Below are 23,330 nucleotides of genomic sequence, written 5' to 3'. Positions count from 1 at the left end.
GGGACAGTTGCAAACTCCTGTAACCATGGCAACAGCTGTAAAAATTCACTGCAAGAATTAAATTTCTCACAAAGACCCTCAGACAACAGCAGCTTGTTCAGAACAAGTTCCAACACGAACTTAAATCTTCAGACCGGTTTACAGCCTCGGACCAAAACACACACCTGACATGCTTGAAGGATGGAAACCTAATTGGTCCCTCAGATGTTTAGGAGGCACTCAGCTGAATCAGCCGCATTTAGTTACTATGCTGCTCACAGGTGAGACCAACTTCCTGATGATGATTCAATCATTTTCCTTACTGCATTTCGATCTATTTCCTTTTTGTGTTTTTTAATCCATTCATTTGCCTTGTGCACAGACGACACACATGATGAACTTGATTGTGCTCAGACAGAATTTTTCAATGCAAAATAACAGAATGAGTTTTTTTTTTTCCTGCTTATTTTTTCATAGCTGAATAAGTTGCATCGTCTTGATCAGTGACTCTGACAGATGTTTGAAACCACATCTTCCAGTGGGTTCAGTCTTGGTTTTCTTGTGAAAAACTAGGGCACCCTGCAGACAGTGATTAAGATGGTCATCACATCCCCGTCTTTCCCACAAGACTAAATGGAGTTCTTACTTGAATTATTGAGGCTGTGTAAGATCACAGTAGGGGCTCCAGGACCTAAAAGGATAAAAAAGAAGCTTGTAAGTAATTTAAACATTATCCTGTTTCTCTGCAGTGTGTGCTGTGTATAAATTTAAAAATTAGAAAGTGAAATCTTTGGTGTTGTTCAAACCAGAACAATAAAAGGACACTGTGTGACAGATTGCTTCTCTAAAGTAGTTACACAAAAGTCAAACACATGCAGTCGTTCCTCGATTTTGCTTGTCACCTACCCTAACTTACCTGCATCAATTAGGGGTTAAAGGTCACCCATACTGCCTCCCTAATAGCCTCAGACTGTCAAATTAAGCCAGTTCCTTTCAATGTCCTTTTGCAAAATACTTAGTCAGAGGTTAATAGGATGGCAGGTTCGCTCAAAAGCTGAGCCACGGATGAATGGCTCCCCTGGCAGCTGCAAAACTCCTCCACAAACACATTCCTCCTGCTCCACCGTCTTTGCACTGAAACACAAACTGCAGCTCTTGCTTGCCATTTCATTTCTTGAACTTCTCTGTTGTATTAGCTTTGACCTTTGCATTCTTGAGTCACGTAGGGAAATGGTTTCGTTATGTGCATGTACCTGCCTGAAAACACGAAACCAATCAGAATCATTTTATGAGTGGAATTAAAAGGCCTGTGTAGCTCTTGATGAAAACAGGTGTCAGGACAAGCTTGTCAGGGTTACGTGAACTTGGCCCTCGGAAGACAATTAGCTTTCTCCATAATTTTTATTGCTTTTGGGAATTGGAACATTATTATTGTCCAATAAATCACCTCACCAAAGCCCAAATGCTTCTGAGCATGAGGTGATCTCATCTGCGCAAAAATAAATTGAAATCACAAACAGTATGAGGAGTTACACTCTATTAAATAAGCTACCTCATAACGCTAGCTAAAAGTAATTATACACAATAGAGTGGCTAATTGTTTTCATTTTATGCCTCTCATTTGGAACTGATGAGAGATGAATTTAAAACTGAATAGATGGAGGGTGACAGATTACAGTGGGCAAACCCTGACATCTGCCAGATGATCTCTGCTGGAAAGAAAATGGCTGAATAAATTAGGAAAATAAAGCAATATAATTTTAATTTCAAAAAGGTGGATTTGAATGTGTTACCTGCAATCATCTGCTGCAGTGTTGTCTTCAATTGTACCATTAATTTGAACTCATTTATTATTTATTAAGTTTAGTGCACTCAAAGATGCTTAGATTATCACATAGGATTGGGTGATGTGGCTTTTAAACAATATCGCAATACTTTAAGGCTATATCGTGATACGCAATATATATCTCGATATTTTGAAGCACTCCATAAATGTGCAATTTAACCCTTTGATGCATAGAATCACACCATTATGACGATTATAATCCATGCAACATTTAAAACATTCTTGTTTACTGTTTATTCATTTGTGGTTTCTATTGGAACTATGTTAAATTTGCATGCAAAAAAGGAGAAATAACAACCAAGTTAAATCTGACGCTTAACAAAAACAGTGTTGAAAGTATGGATGATCTTACTTTGGCATATGATCTACTTTTCAGATGAATCGTTCAGATCACATCATTCAAGGGTGCCATATCTAAATATTTAATTTTAGAAGTTCAATCGCTGCTAACCAGCCCATTGTTAACTGTTAAGCAGCCAGCGACAGCAGTCCTCGTTCTGCTCTGCAGGTTTGGCGAGCTTTGTGTAGCAGCACATGAACCAGTTCTCCACCTGAGCAGAACAACAACCACCATCACCAGCTGCAGTCCAAGAAAGTGGAGTTACAGTCCGTCTGCGGAATGAGGGTGCTCCAAATGAACTAGGCAAAAGTCTGATTGGTTGTAACACAGTTTGTAAACAGAAGACAGCATGGTTGGTGAATATTCGGTATATCGTCCACCCATATTATCACATTTTATCATCTGTATCGATCTCATGAACAATGGGTTACTATGGAAGTAAACACTAACACTGTAACTAGGCTTTAATATACAATGCAGTGATACTGGATTGGAGAGACATTCAATGGATGATACAACGTGCTGATGTCAGGCAGTTTATTTCAAGGAAAGCCATAATGAGAAATATTTTCATTTACTGAATGAACAAAGCATATTTATACCGTAAGTGATGCGGGGCAACTTGCTATACCCTCCCATCATAGAAAACTGCATATCACTTTGTTAACTTGTTGGCTGCAGAGCAAAAACATGAAGTCTGTGTTTGGATATCAGTTTTTATTCAAACTTATATATTAGTTTCTCTCTGTGTAAAAATCAAGAACTGTGTTGAGGATGGTGTGGGTGGAGATGGATTGTCTGCCATTGTATTGCAGCTGGTATCCAGCACCAATTCCTGCTTTTGAACAATGAAATCAAATCCTTGAACAATTCTGTAGACCCATTCTTGTAATTACACCTCACCCTCAAACCCCATTTCACTTGGAAATACGTCACATTATGGAAACAGCACACACTGAGAGTTTAACAACAGACACTGGAGGAGCCTTGAAATAGGATAGCCTACCTTTACAGTGGAGGATGATGTGCTGGTTTGTGGGGCTGATGTCAGCATCAAAGTACAGGCAGTGAGCTTTATTTAACTCGCATGTTAAACACCGTCGTGGGAACAGACCCACAGTTTTAACACTGAGGAGAGAAGATATTAAATTAGTAAGTAAGACAAGGTGCACAAAACTTTATCACCATTAAGGGTGGTGTTGGCTTTACTTTATCTTTTCATTATGGTGAAAAAAATCCCCTTAAAAATCCCCAAAACCAAATATGAACCTGTGCTGCTAACAAGTATTAACTATGTAGTCATTATCACTTATGGTGCATGACGTGTGTGGCAGAGAGGCTGCTCCCTGCAGAGCCCATACATCTTATATCAGAACCACTCTTGTCAAACTTTTGGACACAGACCTGTCGGAGCTGCTGCGCTACAGTAACTCAGTGGAGACTTGGGGCTTCTCCGTGTGTTAGCCGTCTAGCTAGTGTCTACTGATTGCCTGTATGTTAGGCGTTTAGGGAACATTGGTAAATTGGGGTCACAGTCTCCCCTCTCTAAACTGCATCTCTGCATGCACGCAGCAACATCCAACACCACAAGTAAATTCTCAACCTGTGAAAAACACATTGCCAACAATGGAATGGGACAGGAGTATTTTTGTGGGATTGGACAGGAGTGAAACATCCAATCCCATGTCACCCTCTTGTAGTCACAACCTGATACAGGTTACACACCATAGCAAAAACTTCATTGTCAATTCTCCAAAAACTGTTAGTTATTCAGTTGATATGAAACTATTATATTTAATTATTCTTAATTAATTATTATTCTTTAAAACATTTTTTCTCCAATGTGAGAATTTCTCAGTCGTCATATTATTTCATAACAATCTACGCTGACTGTGTGTATTATAATGAAGGAGTGGAGTTCACCAGAACACAACAATAATATTCTATTGTTGTGTTATGTATTTTTAAACAGTGGTCACATGGTCAGAAATTCATTGTAGATATTGATCTTTTAAGTGTTGATAGTAATTAAAAGACAAAATGATACTAATGTGCAGATACTGTATTCACTATAAATGAAATGGTAGTATTCAAAAACAAAAACGGAGCAGACATAATACAAACACCAGTTTAATAAGAGTGTTTTGCGAGAGCCCTGCAAAGTTGACAAATGTCAAAAATATATTTTATTTAATCAAAACACTCTGTGACTGCACACTGGAAAGATGTTTAAGAATAATAGCTGTAAACAGTGGGTGCTGTATAACGACCGAGTGCAAAACAAACCTGAAAAGTTGTCGTCTTCGTGGTGAACCCTCTGTGCTGAGAAAATAACTGTCAACAGAAAACAAAAACAATAAGATTAAAGAGGTGTGCTCAATTAAACACTAATCCTCATTATGTCTTTTGTCATTTGTCTGCAAAACACACACTCTTTTGTGTACAGCGCCAGTGTGGTATTCACAGCGAAATGAAGAGAAAAGGAGAAAATGTACTGTAGCCTTCACTGTCTCGTCTCATGTGTGACTCATCAGTGGACAGACCGGATGATTAAAGCTCCATATTTTCTCCTGTGTTTTATTTTGAAGTGTTGATCCATAAGAAGATATATTTATGGTTTTAAGAACAAAAAACAAACTCAATGGAGTGTTACATCTCCTCTCTCACGCTTCTCTCTGGAGCTCTAGTAACAACAGGTCAGTGAGCCAATCAGAAGAGAGGAGGCTCTGAGCCTCTCTTCTGTTTTCTGAATGATCCAATAAAAATATATCAGATTTCAGGTAAAACACTAAGAGAAACCAAATCCTGCAAGGTTGGATGGTGGGTCCAGGTGGGCGGGGCTTTGGGGCATGGCTGAAGGCGGTGACTGTTTTGTTATGACATCACGAAGTTCCATAAGTCCTGACGGCTGGTTTTAAGGCTCAGTTTTCTGAATACAGGCTGTGTGCATTTCTCTGTGGACTGAGGCTTTGATACTTTCACAGTATTAATATAGAACCTAGACCTGCTTTATGATCAAACAACACATGGACATCTGCCTTTATACTATATGGGACCTTTAAATAACTTCCTGTCTGAAACAGGTTAAACTCACAGGTTGTCAGTGTTCTCATCATAGGCGATGATCCTGGTCACCTCCCAGTTTCCTGATGTTAGATGCCGGACTTCGTTTTGATCTGCTCTGAACTGAGAGAAACAGAGGAAGATGAGGATATTTATTTGAATATGTCCATCTAATATGTTATTTTTTTTCTTCTGTATGCTCAGACCTCAGCTGTATGATGTACATTAGAGACCTTGAGTTCTTACCAGAGAAACAACAGCATTAGTCATTTGTTCAAAGGCCTGGGTCTATACTTGTATAATGACATAGGTGTATTATTTCCTGTAGTTATGTGAATAACATTTGTTTGTCAGCGGCATAGGTGGAAGTAACATTACTATGCAAAATCTTTTAAGATGTGTTCAGACTGAAAGTGAAGTGAGTTTCAGATACATGATGTGATTACATATAATATATATAAAATATATATAGAGTATACAGTGGTGGTATATATACAGTGGTGGCCAAAATTATTAGAACACTTGGCATATTTAAGAAGTTTCAGTTGTTTTTGTTTAATTGGCCATTAAAATACCCATAAAACGAATAAATTATCTACAAAGTCATCATCATGCTCTATAAACCATAGAATAGAGCCATCGTAAGGAGATTTAGGTAATTAATAATAATAGGTAAATAATAGGTAAATCCTTACAAAAAACAAGCTAGGCCTATTTCACTATCAATGTCACACAATCATGTTCCTTCACAGAAGAAGCCAAATTACTTGTGTAATCATTGTCAGGTGTGATTGTGGTTAAATTGATGGTGATGCAAGAGTCTTAGGACACAGCTGTTTGATTCTTTTGAATGTACAAGGCCTCTCCTGCTCATTAAGTGATTGGTAACATCAGGGTTTTGTCACTGAGGCCAAACCACCAGTTGGTATAAATCCAAAGCCTCTAGAAGTTGTCTTGAAGCACATGTTGCTCTTTGAACATGGCTAAGGTGAAGAAGGAGCTAACGAGTGAGCAACAGGTTCGAATAAAGGCCCTTTTTGATGCTGGCTGGAGTTACTGCCGCATAGCCAAGGACTTGAGATGCAGTCCAAGCACTGTAAAGTACACTTTAGACCGCCAATTCACACCAGAACCGAAAGGGGAGAGGTAGAAAAAATAAACTTTCAGACAGACAAGTGAAGCATCTCAAAATTCGGTCTTAAGGACCGAAGAAAGACCTCACGAGAACTGCGTGACGAGATCAACACCACAGTGACTAATGGTGCAACAGTGTCTTCAAGAACTGTGTGTCAGGAACTGGGAGAAGAAGGACTTGTTGGCAGAATAGCAGCAAAGAAACCATTACTGAAAGAGGAAAAAATAGAGTGAAATGGCCGAAATTTGCAAAAGAACACAAGAAATGGACAAAGGAAGATTGGTACAAAGTGTTGTGGACNATATTTAAGAAGTTTCAGTTGTTTTTGTTTAATTGGCCATTAAAATACCCATAAAACGAATAAATTATCTACAAAGTCATCATCATGCTCTATAAACCATAGAATAGAGCCATCATAAGGAGATTTAGGTAATTAATAATAAAAGGTAGATAATAGGTAAATCCTTACAAAAAACAAGCTAGGCCTATTTCACTATCAATGTCACACCATCATCATGTTCCTTCACAGAAGAAGCCAAATTACTTGTGTAATCATTGTCAGGTGTGATTGTGGTTAAATTGATGGTGATGCAAGAGTCTTAGGACACAGCTGTGTGATTCTTTTGAATGTACAAGGCCTATCCTGCTCATTAAGTGATTGGTAACATCAGGGTTTTGTCACTGAGGCCAAACCACCAATTGGTATAAATCAAAAGCCTCTAGAAGTAGTCTTGAAGCACATGTTGCTCTTTGAACATGGCTAAGGTGAAGAAGGAGCTAACGAGTGAGCAACAGGTTCGAATAAAGGCCCTTTTTGATGCTGGCTGGAGTTACTGCCGCATAGCTAAGGACTTGAGATGCAGTCCAAGCACTGTAAAGTACACTTTAGACCGCCAATTCACACCAGAACCGAAAGGGGAGAGGTAGAAAAAATAAACTTTCAGACAGACAAGTGAAGCATCTCAAAATTCGGTCTTAAGGACCGAAGAAAGACCTCACGAGAACTGCGTGACGAGATCAACACCACAGTGACTAATGGTGCAACAGTGTCTTCAAGAACTGTGTGTCAGGAACTGGGAGAAGAAGGACTTGTTGGCAGAACAGCAGCAAAGAAACCATTACTGAAAGAGGAAAAAATAGAGTGAAATGCCCGAAATTTGCAAAAGAACACAAGAAATGGACAAAGGAAGATTGGTACAAAGTGTTGTGGACTGATGAGTCCAAGTTTGAACACTTTGGCGAAGAGTGTATGTTCGACGGAGGGAGGGGGAGAGATATAAAAATGAGTGTCTCTTGCCAACAGTTAAACACGGAGGAGGTAGTATTATGGTGTGGGGCGCCATTTCAGCCTCAGGAACTGGTGACTTAGTGAAAACTGATGGCATCATGGATAAGAAAGTATACCACAACATTCTGGTGAGGTACGGAGAACCATCTGGGAGTCGTCTTATTGGGCCTGGATTTATTTTCCAAGAGGACAATGATCCTAAACATTCTTCTAACTATTGCCGGAACTACCTGCGACAGAAGGAATCTGCTGGAACATTGAAAATGATGGACTGGCCCCTCAAAGTCCAGACCTCAACTCCATCGAGTTGGAAAATAAACTGGACAGATCTATTGCACATTCAAAGGAAAGCATTTGGCTTGAGTTGCAGAAGTCATGGGGTAACATTAGTGTTGAAGTTCTCAGAAAATATATTGACACTAAGCCAGAGAGATGTGCTGCTGTAATTGCTGCAAAAGGCGGACATACCAGATATTAAAGTTAACAGTGGATAAAAACAGTGGGACTCACTTCATCTGATATTTGCTGTGTTCAGAGCAACCATCTGCATGTTTCATGAACATTGTGAAATGAAATCATGTTTTGGAGGCAAAAAAACAGGTCAGTATTTTCAGATCTGTCAGGTGTTCTAATAGTTTTGGCCACCACTGTAGTAACTGCAAATTATTGCAAAAAAAAAAGTTGTTTCTCCAATTTCTTCTTTATTACTCAACACATTTAAAGTAGTAAAAGTTGAAAGGGGATTTTAAGTATATGCTGTTAGAAACACACAGGAACAGTCCACACATATGCGATTGTTGCTATGGTGCCAGACGATATTTTGGCAGTTTTTTTAGGCCAAATTAACATATACGGGAAAAACACTCCAGGCAAATATGAACACGCCTTAAGGGAAAAGGCCAGGTGGATGGTTGGGCATAGAATGCAGCTGTCATTAAGCGAAACCATGACGGTATAACAATTTATTCAAATCATATGCACATCCAGATTTGTTTCTTACTGGGGCTAGGTTTGTAGTTAATACAAGAATAAACAAGGCTGGGGACCAGTATGTGGTATTTCAAAGTCAATTCTGAAGTACCATGCCCAGTAGAAAGACTTCTAATGATTCAAAAGTGCTACACAACAGCAATCTCAGTTTAAAAACAAAAATATGAAAAACTAAGTTAAGCCCTCTGAAAGGAATAGTAGAGAGGACAGAAGGCAGGCAGAGAGAGAAACAGACAGCTGACACAAACATTAACAGCTGATAAACAGACAGAGTACACAGCTCACATCTTGACAAACAAACACAGACCAGGATACAGCATATCTTCAAAAAGTGACATCTTTAATGAAAGACTTTTCATCCAGGAGTGCTGCTCATACCAGTGCTCTCTGAGGCGGGAACTGACTTTTACACAGCATATATTGGCTAACACTGCCTGGAACACTGGAGGAGCTACTGTAACACACTGCAACACTGTATCTACAGAGGAGCTGTAGCGTGAGCGGCACGTTAGCAGAGCAGCAGCGTATCTCCACAGGAGGCGAATGACTGTGCTTTCGGTCGTGTTTGTGGGCGTATCATGTGAGTAGAATGTTAAACTGTTACGTGACCGCTGGATTGATTGAAATAGAGCATATGTGTTCTGTCAGACGCCGGGGAGATGGATGACTGAAAAAAATGGCTGAAACGTTTTCTGCATGTAGATGCTTTAACAGGGGGTCTCCACTCTCTCCTTCTTCATTTTCCTCCACTATCTCGTTTTCATTCGTTTCTGGTTCCTCCTCCAAGGTTGTTGGATGATGAAACAGAGCTTTTTTATCAAGCTGCTACCACGGCAAAGCAAATATTATTTAAATAAGTACAAATTTACTTACATAAACAAACCCTGCGACAAAAGCAACACAAACTCACCCAGTCAAGTTTCAGGCATAGAAAGTTGCTACGGCAATTGAGTGGGACGTCCACTGGCTGTGTGAATCATTACTATGATCTGTCAGGAGCACTGGACTGTACAAAAGTACTGTGACATTCTCGTAGGGCCACAAAAGTAGTGCTGGTTAAAAATATATTTTTATTTTCAGCAATGCATTAGACAAGGATGTGCGGTGTAACTGCCAGAAAATGTTCTGTAGGTTGTTGCGGTACCTGCTGGAGCCACTAGGTGGTGTCTCCGACTGTTTAATAAGATTAATGAGGTTACTCGTGTTTGCTGACCGACTGTAAGGGCCCAACTAATTATAAAACAAATGCAACAGTATATGTGCATCCCTGGGACATCTGTCTCAGCTGAGCAGGTGTTGCCAGCAGTTCATGTAGATAAGTTATGTGTAATAAAGCCAGTGTCCACCGTAGAGAGATTGGGGGAACCTGTAACATGTTAATTTGATAACGTTACGGGCTATTAACTGTTGAAGGCTACAGCCCTTTAGACAAAGGAAAAATGTGTCAGACTTTGTTTTAATTGTTAGATAGACTCATCAAGCACTTGATTAGGAACACCTGTACGCCTACAATGCATTAAATCATGTAGATGATTGTTGGTGTCACATGGGTTGGTTTGAGTATTTCCAAAACTGTTGCGCTCCTGAGATTTACACACATAGTTTTTACTCAGAATGGAGGGAAAACAAAAAGCATCCAGTGAGCAGCAGCTCTGTGCCATTGAGAGAGGTCAGAGGTCAGAGGAGAATGGACAGACTGGTTGGAGCTGACAGAAGGGCTACGGTCACTCAGATAACCACTCTTTACAACTGTGGTGAGGAGAGAAGCTTCAGAGTGTCCAACACGTCCAACCTTGAGGTGGATGGACTACATCAGGTAAGTCTTCCTGTCACCAAGACCAGAAACCTGACACTCACCAACACTGGACAGATGAACACCTGGTCTGATGGATCTGGATCTGTGCTGAGGCAGCAGATGGTAGAGTCAGAGTCTGAATCCATGGAGACAACCTGCCTTGTGTCAACAGTCCAGGCTGGTGGTGGAGGTGTGGTGGTGTGGGGAATGTTTTCTTCTTAACACCAATCAATCCTGGTCTGAATGTCTCAGTCCGTCTGAGTATTGTTGCTGACCATGTTCAACCTTCATGGCCCCAGTTCACCATCTTCTAGTGGCTCCTTCCAGCAGGATCATGCTTCATGTCACACACTGGCTTCGTCAACATGACAGTGAGTTCAGTGAACTTCAATGTTTGCTGAGTGAATGTACAACACGTTCAGTCTGATCTAAGAAATGTTCTCCAATGAAGCCTGGAAGTTGAGCAGCATTGTCTGCTATGTTTAATACTTTGGACTTCGTTTGACCAATTTTTTTTAACCAATGACCACCATCAACCACCCAACCCCTAACCCAAACCAAATAGTTATTTTGACCATGACCAAACCCAAACCTTAACCACAGAGGTGACAGATCTAAAAACACCAACATGAATCATATCTGTAACACTCATTTGGGCGCCACATTCATAAACACAATTTTCACACTGGTTCTTTTATTTGTAGAAACATTTTTCAGATGTAATTATATTCTGCTGGTTCAGCCAGTGATTTATTAATCCAACAACTGATATTGCACGAATGTTTTATTGGAGAAAATGTTGCTATAATTGGAATAAAATGTGAGTAACCTCTGCGCTTCAAAAACACCACAGACACTATTTATAGCTCACCAACCCTGCCCTCCAAAAACCCAGTTTCTACTGACAGTGCAGAAATCCAACATGCCACTTGTTTTTATATCTGTGCTGATGAGAACAGGCTCTATTTGTTGGATTTTGTGTCTATATTGGGTCGGAGGAAAGTAAATAAATGAGTTTCTTGATTATGGCAAAACTTCAATTAATGGTCCAACAACAGAATGACAGAATGGTAACTATTTGAGAGCATACACTCGACTGCAGCTTAAATAAAACAGCTCTATTGAAGTTATGGCAACACACAACATCCATCCTATGCAAGCCAACAATATAATGCTAAAAGTTGCAGTTCCTCTAATGACCACTAGACACCGGCTCCAACAGTGAGTCAGTCCCCATAGACTCCCATGTTAAAATGTTCATTTTTACAGCAGAAATAAACATGTTTACAGCCTGGTACAAAAACTGTTTTGGTCTCTAGAGCTAATTTCCTCCTTCATGACATCTGTTTATATAACTCACCTGTTTACATTTTATTAAGGCTTAAAATTATGTATAACTGAAGGTGTGGCCTCTTTGAGTGACAGGTGGGTGAGCAGCACAACCGGCATGCACAGATGTCTCAGCTCCACACACACACTCCGCACCCATTTTGGAATTAGCTGTGAGTTAGGTGGAGTCAGGCACTGCCAAGATGGTGACGGCGGAGCAGCTCACTCTGAGCTTCAAAACCACTCCGTCAAAACCTATGGTTACGTTCATCTTTATTTAAAGTCCATGATCGTATAAGAATGGAGGGTCTATGTGTGTGAAAACTGTGGCTATCAACAGCTCCAACATAAAGTTAAGTTGACAATAAATTGGACCGTCACCTGTGTGGTGAACATGGCGATGTGATGAAACTCTCCACGACCTCCTTGTTTGACCGGAACCGTCAGGAAGAACCTGTTGCCGTCTTTGGAGAACACCGGTTCTTGGTTCTGCAAGAAGCAAAGATGCATCAACTGCACAGCATCTATCACCTATAAACACATTCCTATTTAAGCCTGGATCTAAACATTGGGCAAATTCTTCAACCGTGTCTGATATTTATTCATTGTTGCAAAAAGGTGTGAAACATAATTGTACGTATGCCTTTTTCAGTGGCTTCCATTCCATTAACTGTTGATTCCGACTGCATGAACATGAAGTAGATAAAGATGATGATGATAATGAGAGATGGGCAAAAATCCTCCACAGCCAAACAACTTTTTTAGCCTAAAAGTAGTAATCTGCAACAATTTCATACAAATATATTTCCATTCTGCCTCTGCTGAGACTGCTGACTGATGTAACACTGAATGTGTGAATCCATTTCCAGGAAGGGTAATGAAAGGTAAGCATGACCAGCAGAGAGAACGCAGCACCATGTACCATCTACTGGCAACTCAAACAGTGGTTAAAAGTAACAAAGTGCATTCATGCAAGTGCTGCACTTAACACAGCACTCCACTCACTGATTTCGCACATGAACACCAGTTTACTTATTATAGCGAATACTACACATGTCTGTGGCTCTGGATGGGCTCTCACAAATCTGGGAAAATAACCCTGCTGATGTCATAGTGATGTCATCAGGGTTATCTGGGACTGGATCTGGGGATTTAAATTTTACAACTGGAAAAGCCTCCATTACAAACTGGAGACATGGTGTTTGAAAGATATGAGTTTTTGCTCGGTAGGTAGTTTAACTGAAAGTTGCATTTAGTTGCTATTAGTTTCATTATGGGAAATGTAGGATCTAGTGTTTCAGGGGCTTGAGGCATACGAGGGACTAAAAGTGAAGATATCTCAGGATGAACTGGTGCATATATTTTGACCGTTTTTATTTTAAATCTGTTCCTTGTTAGAACCCAGACATTATCTAGTTGCAGGATTAATTTGCTGTAGTGCAATCCATGTTTTGTTGATTGTGCATTGAATAGAAGTAAATATAACCCCTGCAGCAAACAGACATAAAAAAATTCTTCAAATGTTAATATTACTTTTTATTGAATGTACTTTAAAAGTAGAAAAGATTAAAGAGTAATTTTGGGGCATACGCAGACGTTTGGGCAGACTGGAGACTGTGGGGGCTTCAGCTTGTGTTTTTCTTCATGGGGGATTTTGAGGTCTGCTTTGGATCCTTGTCCTGATGTAGGAGCCAGCCTCTCCTCACTGTCACTTTCTTGACTGACTGCATCCAGATATTTAGCAGAATCTTTTCTTCCCTCTGGCCATACAATGTGTCCTGTCCCTCTGGCTGCCACGCAACCCCAAAGCAGAATATTTCCACCCACATGTTCAACAGTTGGCATGGTGTTCTGTTCTCCAGACACACCTTTGATGAGCTCAATTTTAACTCCATCTGTCTGCAGTACTTGTTTCCAAAAGTGAGCAGATGTCACTTTGCATAGCTCAGACAGTGACTTTCGTAATGAGGTCGAAGGTAAGGTTTCTGTCTGATGCCTCGTCCCTGTCGACTGTTTGTGCATCAATGCTGCCCGGTGAAGTTGTCGGCCACCACTCCCGTGTCAGCTAATCCTTCATATGGGTGTTTTGCTTCGGCTTTCTGCCCAGCTGTTTCCTCTGCAGGTTTTCTTGGTCTTCCATATGTTGTCTTGACTTCCACAATTTGCCTTAAGTACAATTTATAAATGACATTTCAGACAATGGAAACTGCAAGCTGGAAGCACTTTGATATCTTTTTATAGGCCTTCCCTGCTGTGTCGGCATCAATTAGCTTCACTTTACTTCCTCAGTCAGTTTCTTGAAGAGGCCATGTTGTTTGTTAACACAAGGTTCAAGAGTCTGAGGATTTACCCGCTCCGGATTTGTCATCAGATTTCTTATCTGATGACCTAATCCTTGACCTGCCTCACAAGATCTAAAGATTCAAAAAGGCTGGTAATGATGTTACCAAGTAGAATACAACTGACGTACTTTCATGCTCGTTAATGTTCGTTTGCTGCAGGTGTTGGATTTAATTCCTTTCATTTCAAAAATCAACTAAATATGTAATGTACTTACTAATGTCATGGGTGCCTACAAATGTACTCAAGTACTTTAATTCTGTGCAGTAATGGAAAAATAAAAAAGTACACTTACTCACTCTGAATTATTGTACACCACTGAAGAATCACAGACATGAGTTACATTTAAAATTCGTATATAAATATAATCCGTCTGAGTCTTCACTTGTTTGTTCATAAAACTGCTTCAAATGCTCAAACAAACTGGCTTCAGCAGTAGTAGATGCGCCTCTACCGTCTGGACCACTAACGCCGCCAATGCTGGGCCGTATCTATGGAGACGTCATGTGGCGTGCCGTAAAACTGTCGTAAAACGTGAGCAGCGCCTGCTCACGATCACGTTCATCATTTGTAAACTGATTCGTTCAGTTCACCGTTCACTAAAAGTGGTGAAAGTCATGGTTCAATAAACAGCGTTACAACAACGTAATAATATAACTCTGACAGGGGTTAGTACTTTTACTTTTGACACTTTAAACACATTTTGCTGTTAATGCTTCTGAAATCAGGACTTCTACATGTAACACACTATTTGTATGTGCAGCTACTTTTACTTAAATGAAAGAACCTTCTTCCACCACTGATTTTCTGTTACTTTATACACTACTCCACCACATTTCAGAGGCAAATATAGATTTATTTCACTACATGTATTTGGCAGTTATAGCTACTAGTTTCTATCCAAATCAATATTTTGATAACCACTAGTGAACATGTAAATAATACATGTAATTACCAAAAAACAGATCAAAATTGAATCCATCTTGACCACAAACTACATGAAAATGCTGACCGATATGTAACTAATAATAATCCAATAATTAAATATTTAACACTAACATGAGCCTTTATGGTTGCATACTTAATAATTTTACTTTAAATAGTTTGAATTTATTTTGATGATAATATTTTTGAAATCAAGACTTTTACTTTTTACTTTTTTACAAGACTTTGACTTATACTTATTTTTGCTTATTGGTATTGTTACTTCGTGTCCAGTAACATCTGAACACTTCACAGAGAAAATCACTGCCAATAAAAATCACCTGTCGCAAAGTGACGGAAATCTTATTTAACCTCATGAGATGTTTTAACCACATCCAAATCAGCAGACGTTCCTGCTGTGCATTGAGGCAGTGCTTAACTGAATAGTTCACATTTAAAGCTGAAAGTTGTGTAACCGACACTGAATATATCTCTCAGCCAGTAGCTCAAACACATTCTCAAGCACAGATGGAGAGAGTTTACACAGAATGAGCCTTTGGCATTTTCAAGAAAATTGCTGTAGATCTGTCGAAGTCTTACGCGGTGATCTTACATAAAAATACATTTGCAAAGGCTCTCTCTCTGCACTGACACAACCTCACAGTTGGTAAATGAGCATCTCACAGATTACCACCTTAACAAATACAAGCAGCTTTGTGTGCCAAGGTTGTCAAGTGGTTAAATTACCCACAGCTACGGCCAAACATGTACGGCTGCAGGGCTATACGATCAAATCCTGTCAGGAACTTTCTCTCGTCTGCCTCCCTCTCTGTAAATAAAACAAGCTGAAGCTGAGAGCAGACTGCGCTCGCTCGTCTAAACACAGCCAAAGTGACTGTGTCTCATTCTGAACTCAGTAACAGTTCAGATTATTATTTCATCACATCTAAATGGAACTAGCGACAGTGTTTGGCTTCTGCCTTGCTAGCTTTTATTTGATCTCAGTATGTCCATAGCTCTCCTGAAAATACTAGTGCAAAGAGGCTGATTATTAAATAATTGAACTGTACAGTGAGGTCAAGGTTATTTAAATACTTCACTACAGTGAAAACACCATAAAAAGCTCAATTTGAGCTGTAATTCTGCATATTTTTTTTTTGATTAGTTCTATAAATTGAATAAAAACACTGATTTAAATGACTGCATCTTTGATTTTCAACCTGCCACATATACCCAACATATCTATATTGTCTGTATCTCCAAAGGAAGACTCTGTTCTTTGCTTCTAAATCCAGCATGTGGCGGAGCAGCAGGGAGGGCTGAGGTTTCAATGGTTTCAGAGTCTGAAAATGATGTGCTGAAGAGACTGGCCCCATTCAGACCAGTTCAGACCTGTTCAAACCAGTTCAGACCTGGAATTAACATCCGATCACAAGTGGTCAGCTCTAAGTTCAGTGTGAACGCACCCAAGACATTCAGAGGTGGTGTGGACCACATGTGACCTCATTCTTTTAGCAGTGTGAACACGAACGTGTCCTGAGCCACATCGAAGGACAGACTACTCTACTGACGTCCTCTGACACAGTCTGTGTCAGGGAGTTTTCCTGGTCGGCCGCTGAAAAATTTGGAGACAAAAAAAAAAACTGCAGCTGAAAATCGATTGTTATGTGCCTTGATCGACTGGACCATAGTGTTGTGCGATTACTGGCGGGGCCATGTGGGTCCGCCCCTCCCCCTTTCCTACGGAAGAAGAATATCTCGGCAAAGACAAATTCCTGAGACCATGCAAGTCCGCCACCGCATGAGTCCTTCTAACTGCTGCTCAGCATGTGTTTGTGTGATCAGGTGAACAGAGTCTTCCTTCAAGATGCAGACAGTACTGAGGAGTTTGAACATACAAATACACTGAGATGAGATGAAAAATTGTCACACAATTTGGAAGATACTGAGTTAGAGGTGTCATTTAGTGAAATTATAGGCATATTACTACAGACCCGCAGGGAACGCAGAGAAACCTTACCTGCTTGGAGAGCCAGAGCTCGGAGCTTTCTTCATGTCTCTGAAAAAGGAGTCAAAGGAAAATGTCAGTCTGGTGTTTATTCACCAAAACCATCAAAATCCTCTCATCTTTTACAGCCTTTCCTTTTCTGGTGCTGCTTTTCTACACAGAGGGTTGAAAACTGTGAACAATGGAACAGAATTATAGATGCAGTATAATCACATTGTGTCTAAAAATGAGTTTTCTATTATGTCAGCAATATGTGTGGAAAAGTGTTATATTGTTTTTTTTTTTTTTTTTTTCATATTTTTCACACTTCAGTGAAATGTTTTCCAGACAGAATCATCTGTCACATAATGGACTCCTTATTTTGCTGTTTATTTTAACACACCACTGGGGATACCACTCACGGTCTGGGCGCCTCATTTCAACCCAATATGCATGAGCGGGAGCCAGAGTTTTGGCAGGGGATTCTGGATGTTGAGTCCAGGCCCGAGCTAAGCTGCCTCTTGGCTTGGGCGGTGTGTTTGTTCCTGCAAATCACACCAAATCAGGAGCCACAGCACTGGAGAGCAGCCTGTTGAGTCCCTCAGTTCAACTGCGGGGTTAACACCGCTCTGTGTCATCCAAATACAGAGACAATATGGACGGATTGTGCTCCAGCAGATGTGCTGCGATTTCACCAAAGATTTCTCACAGCCAAATAATTAGTAGTTTTAACAGACACAACAGTTCTGGCCAAACTCGACCTCTCGAATCCTCTTCTCCCGTCAAAGTGAAGTGTCGTACTGTTTAAAAACATAGGACTTATTAAGACTAAATACAACCTTTGTTGTTTGGTCCAAACGTGTTTTTGTACCGTCAGCATCCAAACCATCCAAGAAGTGCTCTAATTAATGCCAGAGCTGACCAGCTCCACACTGCAATACAAGAAAAGACACTGCCACGTATTCACGTCTTCCATATGATGAATTGCAGCAGATGCGTGCTATTTATTTTGCTTTAGTACGGAAGCCCTGATAGGCAAGTGAATATACATTCAAATTCACTTGCATAGCATGATGCATTCAGTTAAGAATTAAAAAAAAGCAGCTCTGTTCTTCTGAATTAATGAGATAATATCTTAGAATAATGAGAAAATCTTAGAGATAATGATCTCATTAATTCACAAAAACTGAGCATTTTTTTCTCAAGTTAATACATTATGCTTCCATAGCAACAGATGAAATTTTGTTTTTTTTGATTTAGATATTTTTGTTTGTTTGTTTTATTGTTTTGTTTTGTTGTTTCTAAGAAGGAAGTGTGAAATCTTTTATTCCTGTTTAGACTGGGGTAGTGGTGCACCTCAGCCTCTTGAGGACAAAATGAGTATTACAAAAACAACACAGGTGAAGAAAAAACACATTCACCTGTGTTCGCAGATGTAAAAAAAAAAAAAAAAAAAAACTAATATAAATTGGCCTTGAAAAAAATTCACACATTTTAAAGGATTAAAAAAAAAAAAAGAGAAAAAAACAAATTCACTTGTCTCTCAAGGGTTGTTTAACACAAAAAAAAAATATCCTGGCAAAAAAGAAATGTTTTACTTGCCTTTCAGGGCTTTCGTAGCCTCCATCTTTAAACATAATAAATATGTTTGTGGCCAACATGTGGACTGTATATTTTCATACAGGGTTGTTGTTTTGAAGCAGTAAAGTCAGAGACTGAATTTTCAGCCGTCTGACAGAGCTGTTATTATCTTACACTACATGTCTGTTACTACAGCTGATGAAATCAGCATCAGTCCGTGGCCGCCGAGTAGAAATGAGAAAACTGTGTTTGTTTATTTCTGTGTGAAATTAAGGAGTGGTAAATCTTACTGCTGAAAACTGTAAATATGTGCAGTGTGAGAATGAAAAGCTCAACAGGCGTGGCAGCAGTAACTAAAGGGAGGATGGAGCTTAGCGGACAGTCAATTTAAATCAATAGTTACTGAGAGAGGGGGGAAAGCTCTCCAAGCTAGCGAGACACAGCTCCACTGTGGCAGCAAATCCCATCACAGCTATTCTACAGAGGGGATTGATTTTGAAGCAAAGTTTTACAGTTTTAAAAGCTGGTGTGATGCGGTATTTAAATGTTACATAGATTTAATGAGGTGCTGTCCAATCATTTCACTGAACTCCTGTAGACTCTGATTGGTGAGGTTTTCATACCGTCATCATCTCTTACATGATATTAAGTCATTTTAATTTTTTTCCTATCACCTCGAACACATTTCCTCAGGTTTGATCATGATGCTTTTGGTGTTTTTGAAATGTTTTGTATCTCAATATCTAAAATAGTTGTGTGCCTGTGCAATGCTGATAACACTCATCTGCGTAACTGCTGCAAAGATTAATGAGAGCATCACCAAAAAAAACTCAAGGTACCTCTACTTTCATGAATAATAGATGCCACTATTTTTGCCAATCTTCCTTAGATCCTCTTCACAACAACAAAACACTTGGCGGATATAAAGAGGGAAATGACTCAAAACAACTGGTGCTCACGAAAAAGTAAAAGAAAACAAACGCAGGGAACAAACACATGACAAAAGAAATCAAATCAGAAATAATAACCAAAGATTTGTAACCAGGCTTGATCAAATATAAACCTCACAAAGAGCACTTCACTGGAGTTTGACCAGCACTGGCTGAAGTAACTGTGGAGTGTTATGTTGCAGAACACAGGGAAGAAAAATTCTATGTATTCAAGTGAGTAGTAAAATACACAACAAAAGACGCTCTCTCAATTTTCTTGTTTACTACCCAAGGACACACTTCTCTCTCTCTCTCTCACACCCACAAACACACACACACACACACACACACGCACGCACCGTGACGCAGGCTCCGGTTGTAGTGTCACACACAGTTAGGATGGAGATGTTTTGGGCCCGGTTCAACCACCTGACAGATGTCTTGGTCTTGCTGATCCACTTCACCATGGTCACATAATGTTCTCTATGAAAAAACATTATAATCACACTGGTTATTTCATGCTCTGTAAAATTATGAATGGATACTACGGAAGCCTAGAAGATGCTAATTATTTATATCACATTAAGATGCTTTTTCTGAGCATTATCTTGAACAGATGTGATGTGATGGTTATGTTACCATGAAACAATCATGTTACTACTTCCATGTTAGTGTCAAAAGAGGATTTAAAGCACTGGGCTTTGTTATATTAAAAGAAGGCAAATTACTGACATTGAAAATGACAGTGTAAAGGCTTTTTTGCAGTTGGGAATTGAACCTGAGTCCCATTTTCCTGTTCCTGAAAAACCATATTACTTCAATGTCAAGCTGTTGCTTTTCTCTTGCCGTGTCTCCTCTGGCCCAGTCCTTTCACGGCACAAGAGATGGCTGTGACTTTTTTTTTTTTTTTTTCGTACACAAAGAACATAATTTCTATGTTAAGACAAAGTGAACATTTTCCATTTCTTTCTGCAGCAGAACTCAGCACAAGTCGTGCCAAGAGACAGTAGTGGCAGGAAAAAGTCCTGCTGACATAGATTATACTTTCATCTGTGAAGTTACAGGAGATTTATTAACATCTTTCAGATTGAGTTCTAGGTATAGACTTGTGTAATGAGATCTCTAAAATATATTAAAATAAGAAATACAGTTGGATTCATTGTGAAATAACAATAAAAAAAAACGTTTGGTGGTTTACCTCACCAGAAGCATGGTGGGAAATGTTGTTTATCCTTCATTATATTAGCTCTTAGCTGAACTGCACTGAAAATACGGCTAGAATAACTGCAATGCAGGGGCACAGCCGGCTGCAGTTCACAGAATTTCCCAATTAAAACATGCAAAGTGTGTCGTGAAGGATAAAAAAAAATTACCATCTGAAGTTTTAAATGTAAGAAATATCTGACAAACGAAAACGCAGCCCCTCTCACCGTAGTTTGAGCGTCTCTGGAGGCATGAGCTCCAGCGTGTGCGTCGGCCCGTAAAGATTCACCACATAGAGCTTCACCGCCGGGTTGGGTTGGCCGGCCTGTGTGCACAACCACACAGTGCAGATGTTAGACATGCTGTAAAAGCCTCACATGACCGCAGTTGTAAAAATTCTTCTATCCAAAATGGCGGTGTGACTTATAAAAGAGCTGCCCCATGATGGAGCCATTTGGAATGAATAATTAATGGAGAGCAGCCCCTTTAAAAAAGCCCTTTAAAATGCACATACAGTTGGACAAATATGCATATGCATAAACATGATGCAATGCAGAAACACTTCACTGAAGCAATTGTAAATTACAGTCAGGCATTTGCATTCTGTCTGTAGTCTCATTTGAATGTTGTTCTGCCTACAAATCCAGAGAAAGAACATCCCTCAGACATTATGAATCTGTTGAGATCAGTGCTGTGTGATGATAAATGAATTCTTGAGGATTCATTTTTTATTCTATGTAGTCGTTTTCTTTTCCGCTCTGACCGCAACGACTCGCTCTACAGTACTTTGATTTGCTGTGCTTCCCAGACACACTTGTGATGATGCACAGGGAGAGTCCTACAGAAAGACCGGGACACAGAACAACAGGTGCTGCTTTCAATCAAAGATGCCGCTTTGTGAGAACCGGGTTATGTGTATGATCACTGCGGTGCACGGCATTCAGTTCAAGTGGCGTAATTAATTCCCTGCCACTGTGACTGTGTGCAGTCGCCCTGTATGACCGAATGTTTGGTGGATAGTGGCGGCACGACACGAACTCTGAGAGACTTTTTTTTCCTCTTTTTTTTATTTAGCATGCTGCTTTCACACTGGGTTGAAAATGTAAAACTGCGACATCAAGCTGTTACAATATAGTATAGGGGTAATAAGAAAAATAAACAACCAGAATATCAAAGCACAAATAGAGTACTTGAGAATCCATTTTGTGGGGAACAGGTATTACTTCATACTGGCTTCAGATAGATATTCTATGTTTTGTTGGTTGTACAGTGGGTAAACAAAATTACTCTCACAGTAAACTAAACTTTCCCCATGATACACCTGTATGACACTTAGAAAGGGAAAGTGTGTGGAAAGTACAACCTTTGTGAAAAGCCTGGTTACATTAGCGCTTTTTTTACCTGCCCCAGGACTGAAGATTTAGCCAGGACTGTAGCTAAGTCTGGTACAGCTCCTCTCTCTGTATGACATCAACTAAGTCCTTCACAAATAAATGTAACAAACCAATCTAAAATAAACTTCAACACTGAGAATATACAGTTAGTTTTTTTCTCTGAGAGTGAGATGAGGAAACAGAAACCTACCTCATGTTTGTGCAGTACAGAAGCTATTTGTATGTTTTGCTATTGCTACATGGCTAACGTGAGCATTGACAGCTGTTTACTTATAAGTCCTGACAAGACCTTCAGCCATTGTTGTATTTACAAAACAAGAGGTTATAATACGTTTATGTTGTTTGATGCTGATCTCACAACGTTTCTTCTAGACTGGTTAGTAAACAGCTGATGATGCTAACATTGGCTATGTAGCAAAAACTTACAACAAGTTCCTTTATATACAGGGTGGAGTCAGACTGTGCTTAGCCTCAAACTGTCACTGTAACATTGCTGTGTGTACAGATGAGTTACAACATGTTAAGTTAGTCAGCTAGGCTGATTAGCCAGGTTAGCTATTTTCCCCTCTCTCCAGTCTTTATGCTCAGCTAGGCTAACCACTCTCTTACTCCAGCAGCTCTGTACTAAAAGCACAGACGTGAGAATTATTTTGTCGTCATCCTCTTTAAAAGAAAGCAAAACAGACAGGTTGTTCTTAAGTTGCTGCAGGACCAGACTGCACAGTGACATGTACGGTATGGTTTCTAAATAATGCTGCTCACCTTGGGGTATGGGTACTGCTTTCCTTTGGGGTATGTCATGCCAGTGAAGCGAGGTAAAGGCATGTTGGGCACCAGGCTGTCGTTGAGAACCAGGAAGGCCAGTCTCTCTCCATCAGGTGACCACCAGTGTGCCACGTGGGTCTGAAGGATCTCCTCTGTTTGGAAGGAGACACACAATGAATGAACTGTACTTTTTTTTTTTACATTTTCAGATCAGAGATCAATCTTGCAATTTAAGGATCAAAAAGCAAGATTTTCACTGTCTTATGACACAAAGTAACACGACATATCTGACAACACGCACTTTGAACCACTATGTGTAGAGATTTGTTGCAACTTTAGTATTTTTGCCACTGGGGCTAAAGTTGGACATTTTCAAATTCCACTCATAGCAGCTCCGAGTACACTCCAGCTGTACATTGACCTTAGGACCCTGACACTTTAT

The 23,330-nt window shown here is 39.8% G+C and overlaps 1 protein-coding gene across 2 annotated transcripts in view; it reads right to left on the bottom strand.

Moving 5' to 3' along the window:
• The window catches only part of dpp10 (dipeptidyl peptidase like 10), a 236,935-nt gene that overhangs the window by 12,592 nt on the left and 201,013 nt on the right, over positions 1 to 23,330 (bottom strand). For both annotated transcript variants that reach the window (XM_022740268.1, XM_022740269.1), the window contains exons 9-17: positions 22,886 to 23,040; positions 20,957 to 21,054; positions 19,886 to 20,009; positions 17,050 to 17,088; positions 12,147 to 12,254; positions 5,260 to 5,351; positions 4,452 to 4,499; positions 3,172 to 3,293; positions 626 to 670 (exon numbers count right to left, since the gene is read on the bottom strand). In XM_022740268.1, coding sequence (XP_022595989.1) covers positions 626 to 670; positions 3,172 to 3,293; positions 4,452 to 4,499; positions 5,260 to 5,351; positions 12,147 to 12,254; positions 17,050 to 17,088; positions 19,886 to 20,009; positions 20,957 to 21,054; positions 22,886 to 23,040 — 831 coding nt within the window. The remainder of the gene's footprint in view (positions 1 to 625; positions 671 to 3,171; positions 3,294 to 4,451; positions 4,500 to 5,259; positions 5,352 to 12,146; positions 12,255 to 17,049; positions 17,089 to 19,885; positions 20,010 to 20,956; positions 21,055 to 22,885; positions 23,041 to 23,330) is intronic.

This window comes from Seriola dumerili, unplaced genomic scaffold (genome assembly GCF_002260705.1).
Source record: "Seriola dumerili isolate Sdu_G_001 unplaced genomic scaffold, Sdu_1.0 BDQW01000052.1, whole genome shotgun sequence".
Taxonomy (NCBI): domain Eukaryota; kingdom Metazoa; phylum Chordata; class Actinopteri; order Carangiformes; family Carangidae; genus Seriola; species Seriola dumerili.
Note: the sequence above shows the minus strand (reverse complement) of the source record. Positions and strands in the feature narration are given on the sequence as shown.